This window comes from Lytechinus pictus, chromosome 1 (assembly GCF_037042905.1).
Source record: "Lytechinus pictus isolate F3 Inbred chromosome 1, Lp3.0, whole genome shotgun sequence".
NCBI classification, from domain to species: Eukaryota; Metazoa; Echinodermata; class Echinoidea; order Temnopleuroida; family Toxopneustidae; genus Lytechinus; species Lytechinus pictus.
This window is the reverse complement of record NC_087245.1, coordinates 23,689,888-23,714,311: the sequence shown is the minus strand read 5'-3', so window position 1 is coordinate 23,714,311 and position 24,424 is coordinate 23,689,888. Positions and strand designations below refer to the sequence as shown.

The following is a 24,424-nucleotide window of genomic DNA, read 5'->3' as shown; positions in this document are numbered from 1 at the left end:
ACTGTTCCACAAATAAACTGCACCACCTCCACTCCCTGGGGAGTATCCTGGCCAGGCAACCGTTAATTTATCGGTGCACACATGCTAATGTTATCGCATTGACGTCCACATGCTACCGGGTAGAGTGGTAAACTTTGATAGGTGCCTTGCCAAAGGACATTAGCGCCGGGTGGGATTCGAACCCTCGACCCTTGCTTTAAGAGTGAAGTGACTGACCCACTACACAACGACACCTCCACACAAAACTTTCAACCAAATATTGGGAAAAGTTTCATTTTAGAAGATTTATTTTTGTAAGTTTATAATTATGCATTGAAATCAATGTCTCAATATTCATTCTCGTTTTACCAAGCCGGCGCGGGAAATGTTCCAGTTTATGATTGAGGAAATATCAAACGAGGTGTAAATTATGCATTTATTGTCCCGGTCCGTTCATCAGCTACTAGTATTTGGTCGGTGCGCTAGAAGACTTCATAATTATGATAATGAGTGCGTTACGGTAGGAGCTTGTTATTCGATGATCTGTTCATATGAGTGACGGATATCGATTCTCTCGACCTGCTCCGTGATCGCCAAAATGTTGGTAAGTACAAATATGTAGCATAGTATCAAATGAATATGATTATAACATGAACTTGACGAATAAAATTGTTGGTACGATATAGTTTGTCCTTTATACAACATTATTTTGGATACACAATAAACACTGAAAATTGTGTCTATTTCATATATGCCTATGATAAATTTTGTCTATTTATTCGTTTCTGTAAAGGCTCAAACTGGCTTCCTACTAATGTGTATAGTGAACGCAATAAAAGGTAAGTGTCAAATATATCACCTTTTCATATGATAATAAAAATAATTTTTATTTACCTAGGGTAGTCATTTCAGATAATACAAATTGTTCTCCCAAAGGGCCCTTCCCCATTCTAATACATCGAACTCCTAGAAAGGTATAGCAATCACATTTTAAAAAGTCTTTGGTATGCCTCGGTGTGGGATCGAACCCACGATCTCCTGTAAATGAGGCATGTGCTCTACCACTGAGCCATTGTCCGCCATTCGTAAATTCTCATTAAATTACATCCCTTTAACTAAGGGGGAGAAGAGAGCTTAGGAGGAGACAGGAGAAGCCATTACCCTTTCAGTTGTTGGGTTTCCATGGCACCATACACTGAAGTATATAGTGTATCAACGATCAAGAAAAAAAAGAGAAAAGCAGGTTGGGGATGAAAGGAATGAAACATGATGAAATTATTTAATGAATATTATGTCGAAATGTATGACAAATTAAGATTTTAATAAGGCCATAATTTTCAATCGCTCGCTCCGCTAGCAACTTCAACAGAATGTTTTCCAAAATTATCCAACACGCCTTAAAATTGGCTTGTTTCGCCACTGGCACAAACTATGTTTGAAACATCTGAAGAAGAGAAATAGGCCCGAGGGAATTGGTAGGACATGTCGAATGGAAGCAGGTTTATCTTACTTTCTTCACTAGATGCTAATCCTACCAACTTTGTCTCTGTGTACGAATTAAAAATATATGTATACTTTTAGAAAATATATTTAAGTTATACTACATATCACGACATATGTTTGTAAATGCTTATAAATGTTTGCTGTAAAGTATTTTCTACAAGATGCCATTGCAAAGACGCACTATTGTTCAGGCTTGACTGTTTTTGTCAACACTGTTAAAACAAATGAATTGCACAAAAGTGTAAGATGAGGGAAATTCGAATAAGCGATACTACATATGGAAGCTTAAAAGTGCCACCCAGATGTTCAGATAACCATCTAGTCCATGTTGCCATGTCTACATCATGTGGGAAAGATGATCTGATGACAAGATCTCGGATCTCGTCATGTCTACACCCTATATGGGAAAGATGATCAGATGACAAGATCTTGGATCTCTTCATGTCTACATCATGTTGGGGAGATGATCAGATGACAAGATCTCGGATCTCGTTATGTCTACATCCTCTGGGAGAGATGATCACATTACAAGACCTCTATTGTCATGTCATCCCGTGGGAGAGATGATCCGATGACAAGATCTTGGATCTCGTAATGCCGTAATGCCTACATCCTGCAGAAGAGATGATTAGATGATATAAGATCTTGGATCCGAGATCTTGTCATCTGATCATCTTTCCCACAGAATGTAGACATGACAAGATGAATATCTGAGCATCTGGGTGGCACTTTTAAGCTTCCATACCTACATGCATAATAAGGATGCATGACTGTGGATTCATGGATGTGGATGAATGAATTATGTGCAAATACTCCTAATTATTTCGTGTACAATAAGTACAAATTTCAGACATTCCAAAGTAAGCCGTCATTGAAATAATCACGACGAAAAGAATCGTAATGTTTGTCAACATTGCCCAATATTATCCACAGAGATGAATACTCCTAATTCTTGGTCATCTCAAGTGGGAATCTATATGGTCAATTAGTATACATGTATTACTAATCAACATCCTCCATCTCTGCTATTACTGGCCTACAAAACAAAGTAACTTTTTTTTTTTTTTTTTGGGGGGGGGATCCTCGACATAACGAACAAGAATAAACCAGAGGGTGTTTTAGCATTCCATAAATATATTAGTAAAATTAGGGATATCTTCATGAAACCATCTAGTCAGGCAAAAAAAGCTATGTTAATTTTGATTATTTTTTCAAAATCATTAATGAGCTGCATCTAGAATTACCAACGTGTACAGTGCATACCCAGAGTGTCCGCAGGCTTTAAATCAATCTGTAAAAAAAAAATAATTTGATTATTTGGTAAGACTTTAGCAACTTAAAAACGAGTAGAAAGTATCCGTTTCTGTAGTTGTATTAGTATATAAAACGATAATGTCGTTTTGAACTGTGGTGTCAAAGCTGCGAGGCAAAATGACCTGTTTGATAGTAAGATTGCGGTAGATTTTGACTTACTATACAGAAGAAAATATTATATTTCCCGCCTCTCCCTTTCCTCTTTTTTTTGGCGGTCGTGAATATATATATACATATATATACATACATACATACATACAATGTACAGATATTTTTGGAGGGGGCGTGACCCCATCCCCCCTCCCCAATCTATACTCCAACGCTGTAATGTATGATCGTTTATCGCCTTAATAGCTTTGTTCAATTTAAGTGCATTGATGGAGACAGGTTGGAAAAAGATAATGACTGTATCATGATGTACATTTTTGTGTAATATCAACGCTACTGCATTGTGTTTTAGTGTAATTAATTAAATCTGGTCGTTTAGGCAAATGGTGTATCTTCTTTGTTTTTTTATCGCCTGCATAGCAGGGCGAAACTACAGGCGCCGCTTTTACAGCGGTGGCGACGGCTGCTGGTTTCTTAATTTATTTACTCGTCTTTCTCCTCTTCTTCTTTCTCCTTTCTTTTCCCTCCTTTTTTCTCTTTTTTTCTTTCTTTCCCTTCTTTTCCTTTTTTTGCTCCTCCAATAGGGGGGGGGGGGGCGGCCCCTCGGGGCCCCCCTGGATCCGCCTATGGTTGTAATGATTGTTAGTAAAAAGTAATGAAAAGGATTTGTATCTCCCTTATCAAATCAGCGCTTGGTGAGAAGCTTTGACAATTAAACCAGAAAAAAATGTATTTTAGAACTGTTTGTAAGAACTGATGGAGAGTAATGTATCAAAATGCAAACCCACAGCTTGAGAAGAAAATTTATGATATTTGCGTTTGAAAAGGGAATATTTTCAAAACTGTTTGTTGGAATTTTTGAAGAGAATAAGTATATCACTAATCAAAAGTTGGCAAGAATATTCACACCTGGGTAAAGACATGCAAGATTCACTTTCTAAATGGGTTGGAAACTGATTTACCATGGTAATAGCTTATAGGACGGGGTATTAATCACCTTCAGTGGAATTTCTTTTCTACGCCTTTATCTTTTCTCTTCATTTTCATTTTTCCTTTTCTTTTTTTTTGCGACTCATTTCTCTTTCTTTAAGCCCATTGAAAGTGGCGTCCGGGGCACGTGCCCCCTTGCCCCCTAGATAGGCCACCGTTATAGAATAACATCCGATTATTATTTCAAATAAAGAACACTTCGAATATTTCATTGTTAATCATTTAACATATTTATAATTGGTGATAGATATCAAAATGATCATATGCATGTATTCAAATTCATGAAAGAGGGCTGTCATAAATGAATGATTATTTTTTAATGAAATAATAAATATGCTAAATCTGATGAATGAATTTAATTTTTATCACTCTTGACGGTACACATCGGGAGATCCCCGCCCCCGATAATTCCAAAACATATTTTCGTACTGCGAATTTTTTTTAATGTTCACGAAATTATGTGCACAGGATCATTAATTGCGTTAGGGAGGGGGTGGGGCCATGCACATGGCAAAGAGGAGCAAAGATGAATATTAAAGATTTAGCAAGTAAGAAATTATGCACAAAAAAGACAAAAAACGAGAAGAAATGTTTTTTAATATTTTACCACATATTTATTTCTATGATGAAAGTTGTAAATGTTTGTGTTTCTATACCTGTAATTGTAGCCTCCAGCTATCAGATTCACGACGCATGTCCCGGTGTCTCCAAGATCTGGTGTCCAGAGCAATACGACCCTTCAACAAAACAACACGTTCAACTGCAACCAAAATATGTTCCTGTCGGCCATGAAATAGAAAGTCTGTATGGTAATATTGCTGGTAATGTAGAGAGGTACTACTGCACAAAACCAGGTTAGAATAACATTACCATGATTTGGCGGATCATTGATAAAGAAATTCATTACTTAGAAACCGCCCCGTTGAATTAGATTCGTAATTAGTTAAAGGCCAAGTCCACCAAAACAAAAAATTAGTTTGGATAGATAGAAAAGAGTCAACACGCATTTTAGTGAAAAATCAACAAAGTCGGTTATAAAAAATGATATAATTAATTATGATAGTGCAGAGTTTACCTATTTACACAAAACACTTATTACGCACAACATAAGCACTATAAATGAGGGAACCGATGACTTTCATTTGTAATGATAGGCCAATGAAAAATGAAATATTATTTCTAAATAGTGGAATTGCCATTTTCTCATTGCAAAATCTGGGCAAAATTAAAATACGATGAATCACAAAGACAACGATTGCATGATGTATTATTGATCCTCTTATTTCTAAGTTATCTGTGTTGTCCATAATACTTTTTTATGGAAAATAAGCAAAGCTTTAATATGAAATCCGATATTGATGAATTTTTCACCTTAACTATGCTTGCTAGATATTTGAGCTTTTTTCAAAACAAGATGCAATTCGGGTAGACTCGAATATTCAGTTTATGTAGATAGTCAATGACAAGTTTAAAATTTGATTTGAAATGTCTCTGAAGTATGAAAAACCAATCTAATTCATTACATTTCATGCCTGGGTTAAGTATTTGTTCTTAGGTTTTTACAATCTCATATTGTTGAATAGTTTCATCTAATTGCTTAGATGACATTATGTAATCTTTTCGTCAATCGGGAAAACGGGTAAATCGTCTTGGTATGGCAAAGTTTTCCTCTATCAAATCTTAAAGATAATTTTTTTAATGTAAATTATATTAAATAACTGCCGGTGACAGAAACTTGTAGGTAGCTTGCCTTTTTAGATTTCAAAATACCATTTAGGGGAAATTGTCCCTTTAATCAGAGAATGTTAGAGCCAATTCCGTCTGTTATCTTACATGCAGCCTGTCTAGCAGGACCCTGCTGGAATGGTGCGACTTGTGAGGAAACAATGGAGGGCTTTACATGCACCTGTCCTGAAGGATTTCAGGGTCTACTCTGCCAGGAAGGTAATACCAGTATTCATACGAAAGTTTTTGCGGGCTGGATAACTTTTTAATTTGAATGACAGTGATTGTCGCTAAATGCCTAAAAACAGTTTTCGAGCTTTTGCTTCAGGAAGTTCAAGCACAACTCAATCAAAAGTTTGGACTAGTTCGGTTGCAGTGGCGTAACAGGCGGGGGGCAGGCCTGGGGGGACAAGCTGCCCCCTGGCGGATTTCACCGGGAAAATAAAAAAACGGGAAAAAAAGAAAAGGGAGGGAGAAAGAAAGGGAAAGGGGAAGGAAAGGGGGAAAGGAAAGGAGGAAAAGGAAAGGGAAAAGTAAAAAGAAAACGAAGCGAGTTTTTGTTAAATGGACAAGAAAGGAAAGCGGGAAAAGGAACGAAAGAAGAACATTCGAGAAAGAACAAATCATTTCGAAATAGGCCTAATAGCATGATGGGAAATAAATTAAAAAATGACAAAATGGCAAACAATAGCGGAAAAAGAAGGTAGAATGGAATTAGTCAAAAGCTAAATTGTAAAACAAAGAAAAGGGACAAGAAAAAAAAACCCTTAATAACACGACCGGGCTGCCGAGGATTAAAAATAAAGAGCGGGAAGAAAAATGAACTGCATACAAAATTGTGCTATATAAGCTTGCTAAATTTTATGCAAATAAGCTACCGGGGCTTTGCCCCAGACCCCACGCAGTAGGGGGTTCTTCATCTATAACTTTCAAATGGCTCTATAACGCCCCCTGTAGGGACCCTTCATACATTAAGCTTTACGTTCAATCACTGGCGTACAGGCGGGGGGGGGGGGGGGTCTTGGTTCCACGCCCAAGAGGAAATAAAAGAAATTATAGGAGACAACGTATAATGAAATTTGCTGAATTATTATTTTATTTGCTGAATATAATGGAAAAATCTATCTCAGAATTTAATTTCATTAGGCAATTTTTTTTCAAGCTCGCTTGCGACTTTTTACCAATTTTCCCACATTGCTATGTTTTGCCCCCTCAAAATATTTGGTTCAACTGGGTAGAATAAATGTGTTGTATAAAAGCTATATTCTGTATATACCCGCGATTTGATTAAAAATAGCGGCAATCTGCGAGGTTTAAATGGCTGTGATATCAAGAAGTTCCGGGGGCTCCGCCCCGGACCCCAACCGCATAGCACTGCCGTATATAAATATGGAAGGGTTGGGCCATGGTCCCCAAAACGTCTACAACCAAGAAAAAAAGGAGGAAAGAAAAGCAAAAGAGAAAAGGAAAAGGGTAGGATATGATTTTATTTACTGAATATAATGTCAAAATAATATCTCAAAGTTAGATGAAAAGGTGATTTTTTTCTCGCTCGCTTCGTTCGCTCGGGACTTATATTAAGCAGCTTTTTAGCACATGCGCCATACTGCGCCCCTCGTTTTTTTTTACTCTATCACGTACGCTACTGCCGCAAATAATCCTGTTCACAGTGGTGTACAGACCACAACAAAATGAATGCAAAGAGAGAAGAGTGAAATATATTTTCTGGATATCATGTCAAAATCTATCACAGAATTGGATTTTTGTATTAAAAATGTCAAAATTTTTGCTCGCTCGCTCGCTCCGCTCGCTCGCAACTTTTTTTAAACATAAATTCTGCCCGATACGCAATATCTGGCCCTCTCAAAATCGTCTCCTTATTACACCATTTCGCCTGTTCATACCACGTTATGACCGGGAAATTTTTGGCTCTTGTCCCCCTGGCCACCGACCCATGTTACGCCGCTGTCCGGTTGCTTGATCTGGAGCGTTGCATTTAAGAACTGTTCATGCTTTTTAAGGAACACACACAACCCGAAGTTGTACACTTGAGAATAAATTGAAGAGAAATTAATCCTGTGATGAATTATAGCGTAAGTAATTTCAACAAGGAAAAAAAAATATGTAGTACATTTTCTCCTACAGAACATCCTAAGCTAACACGTAATATGCTTAACTCTCCATAGTAGAGAGGATAGCTTCGAATATTTGTCACTCGAAAGTTGAAATTAATTTTGCTCGCAATCTAACTCAGCAGCGAGCCAAGGGCAAGCAAAAGTGGATGAACAAAGGAATATTAGATGTCTGTCGATATGAAATATGGAGCATTCACTCCATTATTGTCTGAATGAGATGATATTTTGATGAAAACTCCACAGGACTTCTCCCTCACACTCTTAAAAACGTTGGGCAACATACGGTCCACACAACAATTGGTTAAAACTTTATCAAATTCTGAGTAGCTTTAAACCAATAATGTGTGCTTTTGGTGAAAACTACACAGTATTGGTTGAAAACTACCCAGAGTTGGATAATGTTTTAACCAATTGTTGTGTGGACCGTATGTTGCCCAACGTTTTTAAGAGTGCACAATATTGTCTGTTGATTCAATTATACATTAGATAATAATGAAAAAAATCACTTGTTTGCGAAAAAGTCTACAGTGATATATTTGTATTAATTTTGTTTTTGCTTACGTTGTTGATATAGATATTGGATTAAAGTCTTGAATCGGAAAATATTGAATCTTTTATTTCATAATTACGCATGAAAATTATTTTTTTTATGTGAAATTTATAATATCACCATGATTTTGAGGTATGATTTATGCATGTTAAATGATAATTCTATACAGTAATTTCTACTCAACCCTTCTGTGCATCTTTATTCATATGTTTAGATTACTGACATCTTAAAGTAATTTATTCAGATTTAATGCAAAATATTCAGAAAATTGCAATTTCTCCACTGAATAATTTTACTGCAGATATCGAAGAATGCTCCAGTAGTCCCTGTGAGAACGGAGCGGAATGTCTGGATGGAATAAATGCATACCTGTGCGAATGCGTACCAGGATATGAGGGGACACATTGTGAAACAGGTATGTTTTGCTAAATAAGTTGGAGTCTAATAGCAGCTGTCAATTTGCGGCTTGTATTTTATTCGTTTCCTAAATTGTATATTAACAAACAAAAAAAAAGAATATTCCACACTTTCTTCGAGTCACTTCTTGACATCCTTCCTGTTTCTGCCAACCCACTCTTCCGATTATTTGGAGAGATAGAAATGTTTTTTATAGCATTTTTTGGCGAAAATTCGTTATCAAAAGTAAAAAAAAGACAAATAGATTATTATTATTGTCTTGTATTATTTTTAATGATATACACACTGCACCCACAAAAATCTAATTTGGTATAGGCTTACATGAAACTGATCCAAAATTAGCTCAATAATTGTTATTTAGTGGAATTAAGAAAACAAAACTTTTGATAACTATTGTGGAATAAATTTAGACAAAGTAAAAAAAACTATTCTAATTTCTCAATAATTAATTTTGAGATTGACGGATTGATTGAAGTGTTTGCCAACAATATATCAAATTAAAAAAAAAATCAGATCATAATCATGAATTCTAAATAGCAGCATAAGTAACAAAGGTGATATTTGGCCCATTAAAGTAACTTCAGGAGCCTTTTATAGAAAAGACTATTATGTTAACTATTAACTGGTTTAATGTATATATTCATGGTATTTGATTTGCAGAAACACTGGAATGTGCAAGTGCCCCGTGTATGAATGGTGGAGCATGTAATGACGAAATAAATCAATATACGTGCTCGTGCATCGGTGGTTATGCGGGGATCAATTGCGAGATCGGTAAGAAATCCTGTCGAATGGACTAACCTGTAAAATGATATATTTCTCTTTAAAACCATAGTCATAGAGATTGTCTCTTAAGGACTATCATCCGATGGAAAAATATAGTGATTTAGAAAAAAAAAATTCGAAAGAAAATGGTGTCACAATTCAGCATTTTTTTTCTGCACAAGAAGATGCTTTGTTTGGTGAATCTTTGTTTCTCCAGACACTGTTACCGATGTCTCTATTTTGTCAACAGTTGTTCCTGGGAGTGTCCTTCGAACCTATTAAGAAGGACAAGGAGCCTACTTCGAATCAAACGAAATACTTATTTCTCTTCAATTACTGGGCAATTATTCTTATATTGTTTTTATCCTGGCCAGTTCATTTATTCATGATGAAGTTATTGATACATAAAACAAAAAGTACAACAATCATGATAATAATGCTGACATTAGCTATATGATGATGAAACTACTACTAGTATTGTTATAAATAATGATTTTGATAATATGAATGATATCATTAATAACATCAAGAATAACAACTTGACCGTATGCATTTTTTTTTGCGAGGGGCAGGACGCGTAAACTCTTTTTTTTTTAAATCAAAAGCAAGGGAGCGAAGCGACCGAGCTTGTCGTTGGATTGCAATTCTGCGAAGTGATATAGAAGAATTTCGTGCATATACGTTTGGTGAATTTTGTGAAAAATTTCAGTAAATAAATTTAAGTGTTCACAATTTCGGGGAGGAGGGGGAACCCCCCCCTCCCCCGCTGCGTGCGGCCATGAATAACAGCATCAACAATATCATTACCACTACTACTACTATTACTTCTACTACTACTTCTGCTACTACTATTAATAATAAGAACAATAATAATGGTAATAATAATAATAATAACTTAGTCTTATATAGCACTTTTCATGAAATCCATATCAAAGCGCTTTACAATGTAGAACATACGAAATATACAAACAAAAGTGAAATTAGAAATCATAAAATTATAACAAAAAAATAAAAAAAAATATCAAGGACACTGTAAATGGGGCTATGTTGAATATGCTTTCTTCATGAGATATGTCTTTAAATTGGATCGAAACGATGCGATATTTGGAATAAAACGGCATGAACGGAGGGAAGCTGGAAGAGTGTTCCAAAAACGTGGGGCAGAGCTTGAAAAGGACCTATCACCAAAAAGTTTAGTTTTTGCTTTTTTTACTGTTAAGAAATTTTGATTTGCAGAATGAAGGGACCTACTGGGAGTTTATGCCTGGATTAATTCAGAGAGATATTTTGGAGCATGTCCATGAAAAGATTTGAATGTTAGGAGTAGAATTTTGAATTGTATACGAAATTTAATGGGGAGCCAGTGCAATTGTTTAAGAGTAGGTGTTACATGGCCATGTTTTTTTTAGTTTGGGAAACTAAAACGGGCTGCAGAGTTTTGAATTCTCTGCAGCTTAGAAATATCATTTTCTAGAATTCCATGGAGCAGGCTATTGCAACTGTCAAGAAGTGAACTAATAAAAGCATGAATGAGGACTTCAGTAGATGACTTATAGAGAGATATTTGGGAATTTTACAAATTTTTCTTAGCTTTACGACTGGTGCTGTTGACATGGGGAAGCATTGAAAGGTTTTTATCAAACAAAACACCTAAGTTAGTAACCGTTTTAGAGGGATGTATATGAACATTTGCAATTTGAATAGGAGGTAGCTCAGGGGTATGTCTACGATGGGAGGACAGATGCAAGACTTCCATCTTGTTATCGTTAAGGAGTAGATAGTTCACAGTCATCCAGGAACGAATGTACCAAGACAATCTTCCAGTTTCTGCAACATTCGGAGAGCTTGTCCAGACTTGAATGAGATTTATAATTGTGTGTCATCAGCATATATCATAGACGAGAAACCATAGGAATGAATACGATCTTCCAACAGTGTCGTGTAGCATGTGAAGAGTACAGGCCCGATGGCCGAATCTTGCGGCACAACCCATTTAAGTAGGGTAGGATCAGATAGTGAGCCGTCAATGATCACCTGTTGATATCGTCCTGTGATGTAAGAGTCAAACCACTTTGCTACAGTTCCACAGACACCGAATCGTGTTTTTCAGCCTGGTAATAGCTATAGGGTTTTATATTTCCTTCAAAGTAACCCAATTAACCCCCGTCATTGCCTTCTTATTATCACTTATTTAGATTTTGATGAATGTAGTAGCTCGCCTTGCCAACATGGGACATGTAATGATGACGTCAATCAATACTCATGTTCATGTATTCCCGGTTATATTGGAAACAACTGTGAAACAGGTGAGTTCTATATGTTAAAGTTTTTATGTTTCTTCCCCTTTGTTCTTGTTTAAATGATTCTATAACACATGGTTCTAAATCGATTCATACTTAAACGCGAAGTCCGCAGTCATTTTTATCACTATTATCACATTTTATTATCATCACGTCATTTGAATTAAAAAAAGAAATATTAGATTCAGGGAAAACTATTAATGAAGGGTTGCGATAACCCACCAAAGAATACCAAACTAATTTGGGAGATCTTGATTTTACGCATGTCACGCATGTCGTTGAATAGAAAGTTCATGTTTTTTTCCATAGTTGAAGAATCAATATCTGAAATCGCAAAACAAATTATATTTCATTTAGTCGTATCTAAATATTACTACCATAATATTACAAACAAATACATAGTTACTTAATATTATTCACCATGCATGCTTTTCTAGATGTAAATGAATGCGCAAGTTCACCTTGTCTTAATGGAGGAGGGTGTGTTGATATGGTTAACGAGTTCTCCTGTGATTGCGAGGATGGGTACTTTGGAGAAACTTGTGACTCAGGTAAGTCTGTGCTTGAATATGGATCCGTGTTCTGACTTGCTACTACGTGATACATCAATGGAGTACTGAAGCCATGACGTCTCAGATTTTTGTGTGTTTTAATAATGTATTATTTTGCATTTCGGGATACCTTTTCAGGATACTCCTTTTGGATAGAATGTTTTGGTGGAATATGATGAAAAAAATCGACAGGCAAAATTTGGTGGGGGAAACACTTCATGGTAGTTTGGGATGTTACCGTCCGATATTCTTGTATTCAAATCATTGTTAATTTGCCTTGTTCAATAGCAATAGTCCTAATAATTTACGGGCATAGCCAGTTTATTATTCTTCCAATTTGGTGGGGGAAACACTTCATGGTTGTTTGGGATGTTACCGTCCGATATTCTTGTATTCAAATCATTGTTAATTCGCCTTGTTCAATAGCAATAGTCCTGATAATTTACGGGCATAGCCAGTTTATTATTCTTCCAACGTTGCTAATTAGCCTTTTTGGCCATATATTGGATCAACATAAACCGATTCACGTCAAAGTTAGAGTGGGGATTTTTTTCATCATGTTCTACAAACTTTTTGTAATGAAAATGGTGAAAAAAAGATGAAGTCATAATTTAGTAGGTCCACTACTATATGTAGTATGAATAAAAAAGAGTGCCACTTCAATTTTCTGTGTCTAATATATTATGTAAAGTATTATGTGCATGTATATAGAGATGTCTAATATACTTGTCATTAAGTTTCGCAACACTGTTCTTTATTTTCACTTAAATAGTGATGTCATATCTGGGGGTTGTTTCACATTAAGTTTTGCTGCTTAACCGCCAATGAGCACACGCTTTCTCAAATAAACATTTAGCAGTGTGTGTCTTCTCTTCTGATGTATCAGTGTATGCAAGATCAATATCAATACATTGCAATTAAGTGCAATTTAGCCTGAGAGGGATGCAATGCATATTTTGGTCTTTGTAAAGCACCCCCGATCCCGGCTCAACTTTTAAAGAAAAACCTAGGCTCTTAATAATGTTTGTATTTTAGAACGGTTAGTCGTATACTCCGATATTTCAAGGCATGCATGAAGAGGAAGAAGAGAAGGCTCAGAAGGTACAACCATGCAGTCCGGCTTTGTTGTTTGTTCGGAATAGACGGTTATCAATAGACAATTTCTGTCACCAAAAGTTCATTTGTATGATGAAATCGATGGAATTACTCTGTGGTTATAATGCATGATTGTCAAATGATAATGCTTAGGAATGGTCATACATCAAAATCATATTGTAGAACCTTTAGTTACTAAAATTGGTCACTAGTAGGTAAAATGTGTGTCCTATTAATACAAAATAAACATTTATTATGAACTTATTTTGCTTTATCTTTGTATAACATATATACAATATGAGTACTTTTTCATCAGTCTAATGATCATAAATTATTTTGAAATTATGTCAGACGCACTGCCTCCACAGTAAGTTGTGCCATTTGGAGCCATGCGTAGCTTTAAATAATCAAATTAAGGAGGTTTCGCAAGAACTATTTTTATAATGATAAATAATAATAACGCAGTTCTTGTATAGCGCATATCACATTATGTCATAACGTCCCTATGCGCTTCCAAAGGACTTGGATATAATGCTGTTACAAGACATGGTGGTCATCAGTTTCTTAATTTTGTTAGCTTTCCTTTGGTTTTCTCTCTTGAGTATACGATGAATAGAAAATAGGACTGTTGTCAATATTTCATTGACACCTATCACATGAACGATACTGCTACCCATCAAATCTAAATTACCCCTAGCCACTTCCCAATATTTTAACATACCATATTGTCGAAAATTCTCGACTATCAGATATTGATGATTGTATCAACGTGGAATGTCAGAACGGTGGCGCATGTGTGGATGCTGTCAATAGTTATTCTTGTTCATGTGCATCTGGCTACGAGGGATTGCACTGCGAGACTGGTAAGTTTAATGTATGCAAGGGATTTTTTTATGGTGAAATCATGGACGTCGATCGGGGGGGGGGGGGTGTCCTCATCGGGAAATTTTGATGCTTTTCCCTGCTTATAAATTGCTTGGAAACCCATGATAAGCATATGTTTTTAAGTTGCTTGGAATGGCTAGATCTATTTTACCCGCAGAGAGTTTCATAGGGATACAATTCCTTGATTTCGCCCCCACCCTTCATGTTCGCATTCAGTAGAGGGTATTATCCCCTCTGAATTATTTAGAACATGGTGTTTATTTCAATTGAAAATTTTTGCAAATTAACATCCGAATTGAACACCATATCCACCGATGTAACATAATTGTCTTCCAAAATCAACTCAGTCAAATGGATATGTTCATCTGATAATCTCAGAGGTTGTAACCCTGTAGGCCTATACAAACTTGAACCTACTTAATAAAAAAGGAATTGTTTTAATTATGAACAAGTAGAATATACCCTTAAGAGTTGTTCTTTTAGTATTGAATCTTATTTCCATGATAAAATCCGATGCATTTTCCTACATGTAGATTTCAATGAATGCGCAAGCAATCCGTGTCAGAATGGAGGATCGTGTACTGATAATATCAATCACTTTACATGCACCTGCCAACCGGGATACGGAGGATACCAGTGCCAAACAGGTAAATCTTGAAATAAATCCTTGTAGATACATATTCCCAGTACTAATGATCTCAAGTTATTCGGCGAGGCATTTGGGCATGCGCCATTTTTTTTTTCGAACCCAAAGTTGTACAGAATTAGTACCCTGGCTTCAAATGAACAGTAGGCATAACACCCCTTTGTACTCCCCTTTCGCAAGTGACATAACAATGATAATTTTTCAAGCAATTACTTTTTTATTGTTAGAGTTTAATGACTTTGTTATCATTTTTTTCTTTTTTGTTGGGGGGGGGGGGGGTAACATGCTAACCAGCGTCAATTACATCCATTATCCTCTTTGAAGCTCTTGAATATGGAGAGCATGCTTTGGTCACTTTTTTAGACCAATTTCCGGCATTAGGATTTTCACACCCTTCCCTGTAGATTTTGTGAATTTGAAGTTCAGTGATTTTATAATATGTCTGAAGGAAATAATTTCTTTGTAATTATTTTATTGTCTTCTACCATAGGTCCTGTTGCTGAAACAGTTTCATGAAAAACTACTCTACTCCCTCTGTCACCAAAGTGCATCCTACTTTTCTGATTATTATGGTTTTAATGGATAATAATACCTACTGTTTGTAATAAATTTGCTTCCAAAGCAAACAGCATTTGAGAATACTTATCCTCTTGCCCATGTTCCCATGAAAGTACTATATATCAGTCATTTTTTCCGGTTTAATTGCACGAGATGAAGAAATGTTGATGGAATTCTTTTGTGCATTAAATCTAAATAGCCGCAGAGAGATCACTAAATTAATGTTATTCACATTCTTACAATTTTTCACTATCAGATCCTGATGAGTGCATTAGCACACCTTGTCAAAATGGTGGTGGCTGTGTGGATGGCATTAATAGTTATACATGTTCTTGTACGTCTGGATACGAGGGATTGCACTGTGAGACCAGTAAGTACAAGTCCATATCCATAATGCTATATCCTCCCTTCATCGCTAGCTGATGGGCCCACTATTACAAAGATAGTGGGATTGATATCCAACTCTAATTTCGATTGCACTAAAATTCATTATAAAATTCAAATCACTTATTATCGACACAAATTTTGATAAATCGCACTTTGGGTTTGTTCTTCGGATTGGAACTTGGGAAGGAATGTCCTAAAACTGGCAAAATCAAACAGTTGCATTTGAAACGTATCCTGTAAGTGCAAGCATCGACAATGATAATCGTATGCAAGAGTCATGATTTTGGTCGTCGCAAAGTTTACAGTGTTTAAAAAATATTTCCGATCGTTTCCCGCAACCCTTTTACTCCAAATATGTTCGTAAATATTGCGCAAAAGTTTCGGCATAACACGCACAACCTTCGCTAAATCTTTGTCCCGAGTAAGCCGCAAAGTTTGGGCAAACATCTGAATGCCTCACCTGTGATTCTTGGACCAGTAAGGTGTAAGAACAATCAACGAATGTATTTAAAAAATAAGTAAGTGTAATAGCCCCAAATATTTTACAAAACATCCTTATGCCTTGTACACCAGCTCGATCATGTCGATCCTGAGATCACCATACCATTTTATATTCAGAAACCCCAAAACAAGTGTAGCCTATGGTGAACGGGTTTTATCTGCCGCAACACCTTCTCTTTTAAATTATTTACTATTAATAAATCTGACATGAAGTCTTCTCTTTTCCAACATTATTATAGTCCTTGGCACTATGACGCACTTCCCACCTCTCTCGTTCTTTCTTTTTCGCCTCAGAATAGAATATTATTTTTCATAGATGGCGTTTATATAAATTTATATGATCATGATTATTGTTATCTCTATCAGTTATATATCATTAGAATAATAATAATAATAATAATCATTATTATCATTAATATCATTATTTCTGTACTGTCGTAAAATTCCAACATTTGCCTCTTTCTCAAAACGTTCGCGAGTCTTTAAAATCCGGGTCACGACCCAGCGTGGCCGTGATCGTGCGTGTTCTTGTACGCACGATCATCGCAGTAGGATCGACTCTGAGCACTGAAATTTGTGTTATCGGTACGTCTTATTTTGAAGTGTCCATACTATACCTGCAGTACACCTGTTTAATGCTTACTCTCATGTCTCTATCACCCTACTACTGGTCCATTTTTCATTTGAAAAGTCCTGGGACGACCTTAGGATGCAGTACTTGCAAGGAACCTTGTAAATGGATGGACAATGAACATCATCTGAGTAAAGCAAGAATAACACTCCTTAAAGGGATACCCCGGGCTGAAAATATTCATACATGTATTTAATTAAATAGAGTAAAATTCTCAGAGCAAAATGCTAAAAATTTCATCAAAATCAAACAACAAAGAACGAAGTTTTTGAATTTTAAGCAATATATTGTAAAAAAAAGATGCATGCACGTCGTCATGAATATTCATTAGGCATGTTAGGTGTGCTGATGATGTCACATCCCCACTTTCCATTTTTTTTTTTTTACATGAAATTATAATTGTTTCACTTTTTCATACACGTATGAATGATATGTCTCCCTTATAATGAAATAAGTTGCAGCAATAAATATACATTGCACTAGATCAGTTGTCATTTCATTTATTTTTTATTCTTGAAGAAAAAATTTTGAATAAACCTGATTTCATATAATAAAATACAAAAGAACAAGTTGGGTTACGACATCATCCGTTCGCTCATTGATTTTCATGAACACATGCTTATAATTGTTTTACCGGAATAATGCAAATCTTTAAAATGCTATAACTTTGTTGTTGTCCGATTTTGATAAAATTTTCAGTTTGTTTTTGTTTGTCTGAGTTTTCTGTTCAAATCATACTATATTCAGTCTGGAGTACTCCTTTAATCATAGAGGAGACACATGAATAGAAACGTGGTTCCTTTTGTAACTGAAGAATTCAAGAGGTAATGCCCCAAAACAATGTTGTGTCCATTAATTCCCAATACTATGCGCAAGGACCTAAAAAGTGTAATGCCCTATTTTTATTTCCAGATACAAATGAATGTTCGAGTGATCCTTGTGTAAACGGAGGGACCTGCAATGATGGAGTTAATGGCTATTCTTGTGTATGTGTCAACGGATATGGAGGATCACATTGTGAAACTGGTGAGGATTGTTTTTTTTTTTAATTAACTCAGAAAGATCTAATTTGATATACTTAAACATTTATTATAGCTGACAGTAGCTGTGCATGTGGGTGTGTGTACGTGTGTGCATGGGTGTATAGGGGGGGGGGGGTGCGGATTGTGAGACATAGAGAGACGACACCCACATTTTTCCGATAGTTTGTCTACTTTCAGTGGTATGTGTGTATCAAACACCTAAAATTAGATCCATGTAAACGATTATCTTCATTGATTAAAGTTGGAACTGAACGAAACAAATGATCTTGCCTGAAGTGTGAAAAAAAATCGGAAACCATTACCATACCGAATGATACTTTGACTTTTCTAATTTGCATCGCGATTTCTTCCGTGGGCCAGTCATGTTTACAATTTAGTAAATATTCTACCTTCCAATTTTTTTCAGGTTTTTGGTACAAAAGCTTTTTTCCTCTCTTGCCAATATAAATTCGACTTTCGGAATTTCTTTCTATTTTATTTGAACACATGACGAAATACCTCCATTTGAAAGGGGTATACCCCAAATCGTTTTCACCAATTCTCTTCTCCAACCACTATAATCCCGATCTGCCCCCAAGCAAGAAATTTAAGTATCAAAACACCTATTTCTTGACCTCGCTCTGAAGATAACTCGACAGCCCAGCACAGCAGGGGGTCACACACGATGGATTGCAACGTGTCTAATACCCTTTTTACACAGGATTTTCTTAACCCCGGACTATCGCTAACCCCGTACTATCCTTAACCCCGTACTATTTTTTTTCCTTTTTACACATGCCAAATTGTTATTGCTAACCCCGGATAAGGAATGCTTGCTTTTTACACACGAAACTCGCTAACCCCGGACTAGTGGTTTTTGTCGATCATTCGTAGTACAAGTACTTCACTCGTACCATTTTACACACGCTACAATTTCCTTAACCCCGTACTATAGGTGGGGCCAAATTGCCATTTAGCCCCACCTATAGTACGGGGTTAAGCTTAGCCCACTTTCGTTTTACACTAGCGATCTTAACCCCGTACTATCGCTCTTAGCACCGCAATTGCTGGGATAACCCTGCTTTTTTGCAGGGCCAAATAATCCCGTACTAAAGGTGGGGTTAGCCCACTTTGCAAAAATGCTGTGTAAAAAGAAAGTGGGCTAAGCTTAACCCCGTACTATAGGTGGGGCTAAATTGCCATTTAGCCCCACCTATAGTACGGGGTTAAGGAAATTTTAGCGTGTGTAAAAAGGGTATAAGAGCCTGCTATGGAGTTCCGTGTATACACGCGGTGAATGCATCGTGTGCGCAGCGCTTTAAGGGCAGTCCCTGCATGCAAAGCATAACCTAATTTTTATTCGCTTATTTTCCTTATTTCGAGGTCGATTTTCTTCGTTCGAAATTGAAAAAGGACTAATATTGGATGTCTGAATACAATATGCCTTTGAAAACGTGATTAAATATCGAAGACAATAATTTAATTCCGAAGTTCCTTCTTCAGGCAGAGAAGTCTTACGTAATAGCACAGCTGTTGTTTATCATTTCGTCCTTGGCTTTACTGGCCTGTGGAGGTGAAATTGAGACAACGGGGATTACATGGCCAAGATGGGTTTATCGGGGCTTGGAAATGTTCAAATGAGAAATGAGAGTTTCAAACGAATTTTGGGGTATATTACCGCAGTTTGCGACCCCAACAGCGGTGGAACTCCAAATGGGCTATTTTCGTAATGCATTTTCTCATGTATCATGTTCACGTCCTATCCTATAACTTATTTTACCCTTGGTTAGCAGGAGCGCTAATAAATTACTGGAATCTTTTCACACCCAGATATTGATGAATGTAGCAGTATACCATGTCAGAACGGTGGTGCCTGTATGGATGCTCTCAATAGTTACTCATGTTCTTGCGCGTCTGGCTTCGAGGGATTGCACTGTGAGACTAGTAAGAATAACTTTATCGATTAACCTATGAAAGAATAATATTCATAACCATGGAAATATCAAAATTAACCCGCTAATGTACAGTGTCTAGCAACTATCCCAACCATTCCTGTAATCACACACTCAAGGACAATAGGAAATGCGACTAAAATTTTTAGATCAACGAGGGAAAATCGAGAAGAAATGATAAAAAAACTAATGTAATAATTAAAAGATATAAGGCATATAGTTCATAAAACGTGTATAAGAAGAATTTCTATAACCATATTGTCCATATAAGAAGAATATTGATAAATAACTTTTATACCTTGATGTTTAGAAGGTGCAATTTCTCACATATCGCTCTATGACGTAAACAAATAACGATATTTTTAATAAGAAGAATTGTGATATCTTCCGAATCTTTACTGACAGATATTAATGAATGTAACAGCAACCCGTGTCAGAATGGTGGTATCTGTTCGGATGGTGTCAATTTGTATTCATGTACATGCCCATATGCTTACTACGGAACGAGCTGTCAGGATGGTAAGTAAATTTCGATAAGCTTTCAGATTATATATTTATATATATTCCGCTTTATTTTGATACTTTATATGAGACAAACTTCACGCATTAATTAGCAAGACGAGTTTTAAATTTTGATTAAATAAAAACCAGTTTGCACATAAAAAATTGGCAAGATTGGTTCGTGATACGACGACAGTGCATATTTGACGTTTGGTTCATTGGTATTTCTTTTGTATTCTTTCACTGAACCCTGAAATGAGAGTGGATTCAGATTCACACCTAAGTTTCTGCGCAAATCGTTTCTGATATGCCTTAATATTTATTGTTTGTAATCTGCCATGCGTGAACGATTTGCAAAGCTGTTGGTTTCATGAGAGATGAGATTCCACTCTTGCCATGAGTATCAAATTTATAGTAAAAACATATTTAGTAATTGTGAAATCTATCTCTGAAAACGGGTTTCCTTTTTTGTGGGACGCTCTGTATATATACGTATAATGAAGGCATATAGATGTAAGGCGTAGCTTTCTGATCGTATTTATTCAGCGAGCTATATTGGCCGTTCGTCATGAGGCCTTCATCAGGCCTATATACATTGAAACAAACAGAACAGAAAAAAAAAATGCAAATTAGGTAATAAAAACAAAGAAAATAAGGTATCTGTGATAATCATGATCAACTTATCTGAAAAAGTGACAATTCAAGCACAGTTTGAATTCATGAACAGGAGGCATATACCACTGAACCAATAATGCGAGATCTAATTTGTTTTGATACACTGATCTGCAACAGTTCTGAATTCATGTACATGATACGTAGCCTATAACACTGAACCAATAATGCGAGCACGAAGCGCGATCTTAAAATTTGTGATCTATACTCATCTGAAAAAATTGACATTTCAAGCATCATTTTAATTTATGAACAGTATAACTTTATCACAATAACTTGAGCTGAAATTGTGGATTTACTGATCTAACAAAGGAATATTTCAAACTCAGTTCACGAATTGTATTGAATTAACTGAATTGAATGGAATGGAATTGAATTCACGAACAGGAACTTATGTTTCTTAAACCTGTATTGATTTTCATGAAAAGGAAACTAAATATGCATTACCTTATATTGATACACGATACATGATAATAATCTGTCGAGGTGTGATCTCTTTCTTAAATCAGTGGGCGTGAGGCTCGCAGGTAGTTCCAATGCTAACGAGGGACGAGTGGAAATACTCTTCTCCGGAAGCTGGGGGACGGTCTGTGATGATGGCTTTGCAGATGTCAGTGCTGGCGTAGTATGCCGTATGTTGGGATACAATAGTGGTATCGCTTTCTGCTGTGCTTTCTTTGGCCAAGGTACTGGAATCATCGTCCTCGATGATGTGGCTTGCGGTGGATTCGAAACCAACATTTTCGATTGTCCTAAGTCTCTCACTCATAATTGTGGCCATGGTGAGGATGTATCTGTAATATGTCTTTAGATTCAGGGCCTGCTAGCAATTAACGTAGCAGGTGTTGGAATGGTCCACACATTCTTGCATATAGGAGCTTTGATCCACCCATACAAACTCTTAACATGGACCTACAAGAGCAAGAGGGCATTTAAGCAGTCACTTCGCAGACACTTTCTATAACGCAGAGAATCTTCCGTCAAAAGCCCTTCAACAAAGAGACCTTTGTCGAAAATCGGTGACTCTAAACAGCAGAGTTGTCCAGGACTCTTGACAAACGACATGTTTTTGTCCGATCCGAAACTTAAGACGATGTGATTTCCCTGTCCACCATCTTTCGACATGGACCTTTAATCTAGCTGTCCATGATGGACATTTTCAATAGATTCTGAACGTTGCAGAAAGCGTCTGCGAAGTGGATGCTAAAATACGCTCTTCATCGGTTACCTAATCAAATAAAACACGTGACTGTCAATGTCTGATCTGAATAAAAACAGTCTCTTTATCTCGGTCTACTCGTATTAGGTCCCGACTCGAAAGAATTAGCAGTCTGGGACATTGATATTGCAAAAAATATAATTATGTAAAGAAGATATGAAGCTCTTATATTGGGACATCAATGTGTAGTTCAGGGACCCGTCTTACAAAGAGTTACGATTGATCGAATCAATCTCAACTACATGTAAATCTATCAATGCCATTATTTTTCCTACAGGAAATTTACACAATATCCTTTGTAAGCAATGGATAGGGTTACAATCCATTTGAATTTTTAAGGAAATGATAAATGTATTAATATTCATCATATCTAAAAAGAAATATTTTGAACAAACATGCACTTTAGATGTTTACATTGCTGGCTTTTCATAGTTGAGGTTGATTGGATCAATCGCAAATCTTTGTAAGACAGGACCCTGGTTAACATACTGGTTCCATGTGGGAAAAATGTGTGCATGTTTCAAGATAGAGGTTTACTGTGATTCATATTCCTAATTTTTCTCCTAATATTTCATAGATACATGGCACATAGGGTGAAGAAATTGTATTCCTTTCATCGTTTTTGAGCTCATTATCATAAGTTCAATAACTGCTCTTTAATTTGACACCTCAATGATAGAAAATGGTGACGAAATAATAAGTTCTGTTTATTGAAATTAATGCTTGAATTTCAATCATTTTATGATATGACGACGTTTTTCAGGCTAGCTGTCGGACTTAGCTGATTTGAAAATTTGTTGACGATCAGCAATGCATAAAGAAAAATTTGTGCTAACCGGGTGATGCATGGTACGGAATCTGTTAAAATCACATCTTTTTTTAATGAAATTAAGAAAATATAATAAATAAAGAGACTGAAGTCACAGAATATTTCCTGACCATTTGCTGTGATTGAGATAGACGTGTAATTTTCTTTTTTGAAATTCAAACACCCCCTCCGACAAGTAACTTGTTATCCTTTCCTCAAATAGTTTTCACTTTTTACCCACTAATGCATGTATGAGGATTCTTCTTAAAGGGATGGTCCGGGCTGAAAGTATTTATAGCTTAACAAATAGAATAGAATTCACTGAGCAAAATGCCGAAAATTTCATCAAAATCGGATAACAAATAACAAAGTTATTGAATTTTAAAGTTTAGCAATATTTTGTGGAAACAGTCGTCATGAATATTCATTAGGTGGGCTGATGATGTCACATCTCCACTTGTTCTTTTGTAATTTATTATATGAAATTAGGTTTATTCAAATTTTTTCCTCCAAGAACTCAAAAAATTGGATTGACAATTGATTTAGTGCATTAGATATCTATTGCTGCAACTTATTTCATTATAAGAGATACATATTATTCACACAAGTATGAAATAATGAAAAAAATACGATTTTATGTAATAACATAAGAAAACGGAAAGTGGAGATGTGACATCATCAGCCCATCTAATGAATATTCATGACGACTGTTTTCACAAAATATTGCTAAACTTTAAAATTCAATAACTTTGTTATTTGTCATCCGATTTTGATGAAATTTTCGGCATTTTGCTCAGTGAATTCTACTCTATGTATTAAGATATAAATATTTTCAGCCCGGACCATCCCTTTAAATACTAGGTGAAAGGGAAATTTTTAATATGCCTATTTGTGATGTATTTATGATTAATCGTCGATAAATCTCGGCTTTATTTTTTTTCTGGGACACACTTTATATTGCTATAAAATGAAGCAAAAGCTTTATTTTTGACAGCATGAACTTCCTCCTGAAATTTCTCCTCCATGAACATCAAAAGGGAAGATTTTTGTTCGTGTGCGTGCACAAGGCTTTCCAGAATTCCTTTGAAAATACCTAATAAGGAGAATTTAATTTCGTTAACAATCATTTTGCTTGGTATTGCAAGATCTTCTCGTCGCCGGAGGCCTACACTACTTAATAAAACATGATGTTTAATAAGGACGCTGACAT

At 36.0% G+C, this 24,424-nt stretch overlaps 1 protein-coding gene across 1 annotated transcript; it reads left to right on the top strand.

Moving 5' to 3' along the window:
- The first annotated feature begins 508 nt into the window (after positions 1–508).
- Positions 509–22,527, top strand: LOC129259606 (fibropellin-1-like). The gene is made up of 15 exons (XM_054897881.2): positions 509–583; positions 773–818; positions 4,563–4,748; positions 5,734–5,838; positions 8,606–8,719; positions 9,382–9,495; positions 11,682–11,792; positions 12,224–12,337; positions 14,182–14,295; positions 14,851–14,964; positions 15,778–15,891; positions 17,953–18,066; positions 19,893–20,006; positions 20,420–20,533; positions 21,697–22,527. Exons 1-15 carry the CDS (start codon positions 578–580, stop codon positions 21,996–21,998), a joined length of 1,782 nt encoding a protein of 593 aa, XP_054753856.2. The 5' UTR covers positions 509–577; the 3' UTR covers positions 21,999–22,527.
- Positions 22,528–24,424: the final 1,897 nt, after the last annotated feature.

Coding starts and splice junctions, on each gene's coding strand:
- LOC129259606 (XM_054897881.2), top strand. Junction 14,965..15,777: donor AGGATACCAGTGCCAAACAG/GTAAATCTTGAA, acceptor TTTCACTATCAG/ATCCTGATGAGTGCATTAGC. Junction 20,007..20,419: donor GGGATTGCACTGTGAGACTA/GTAAGAATAACT, acceptor CTTTACTGACAG/ATATTAATGAATGTAACAGC.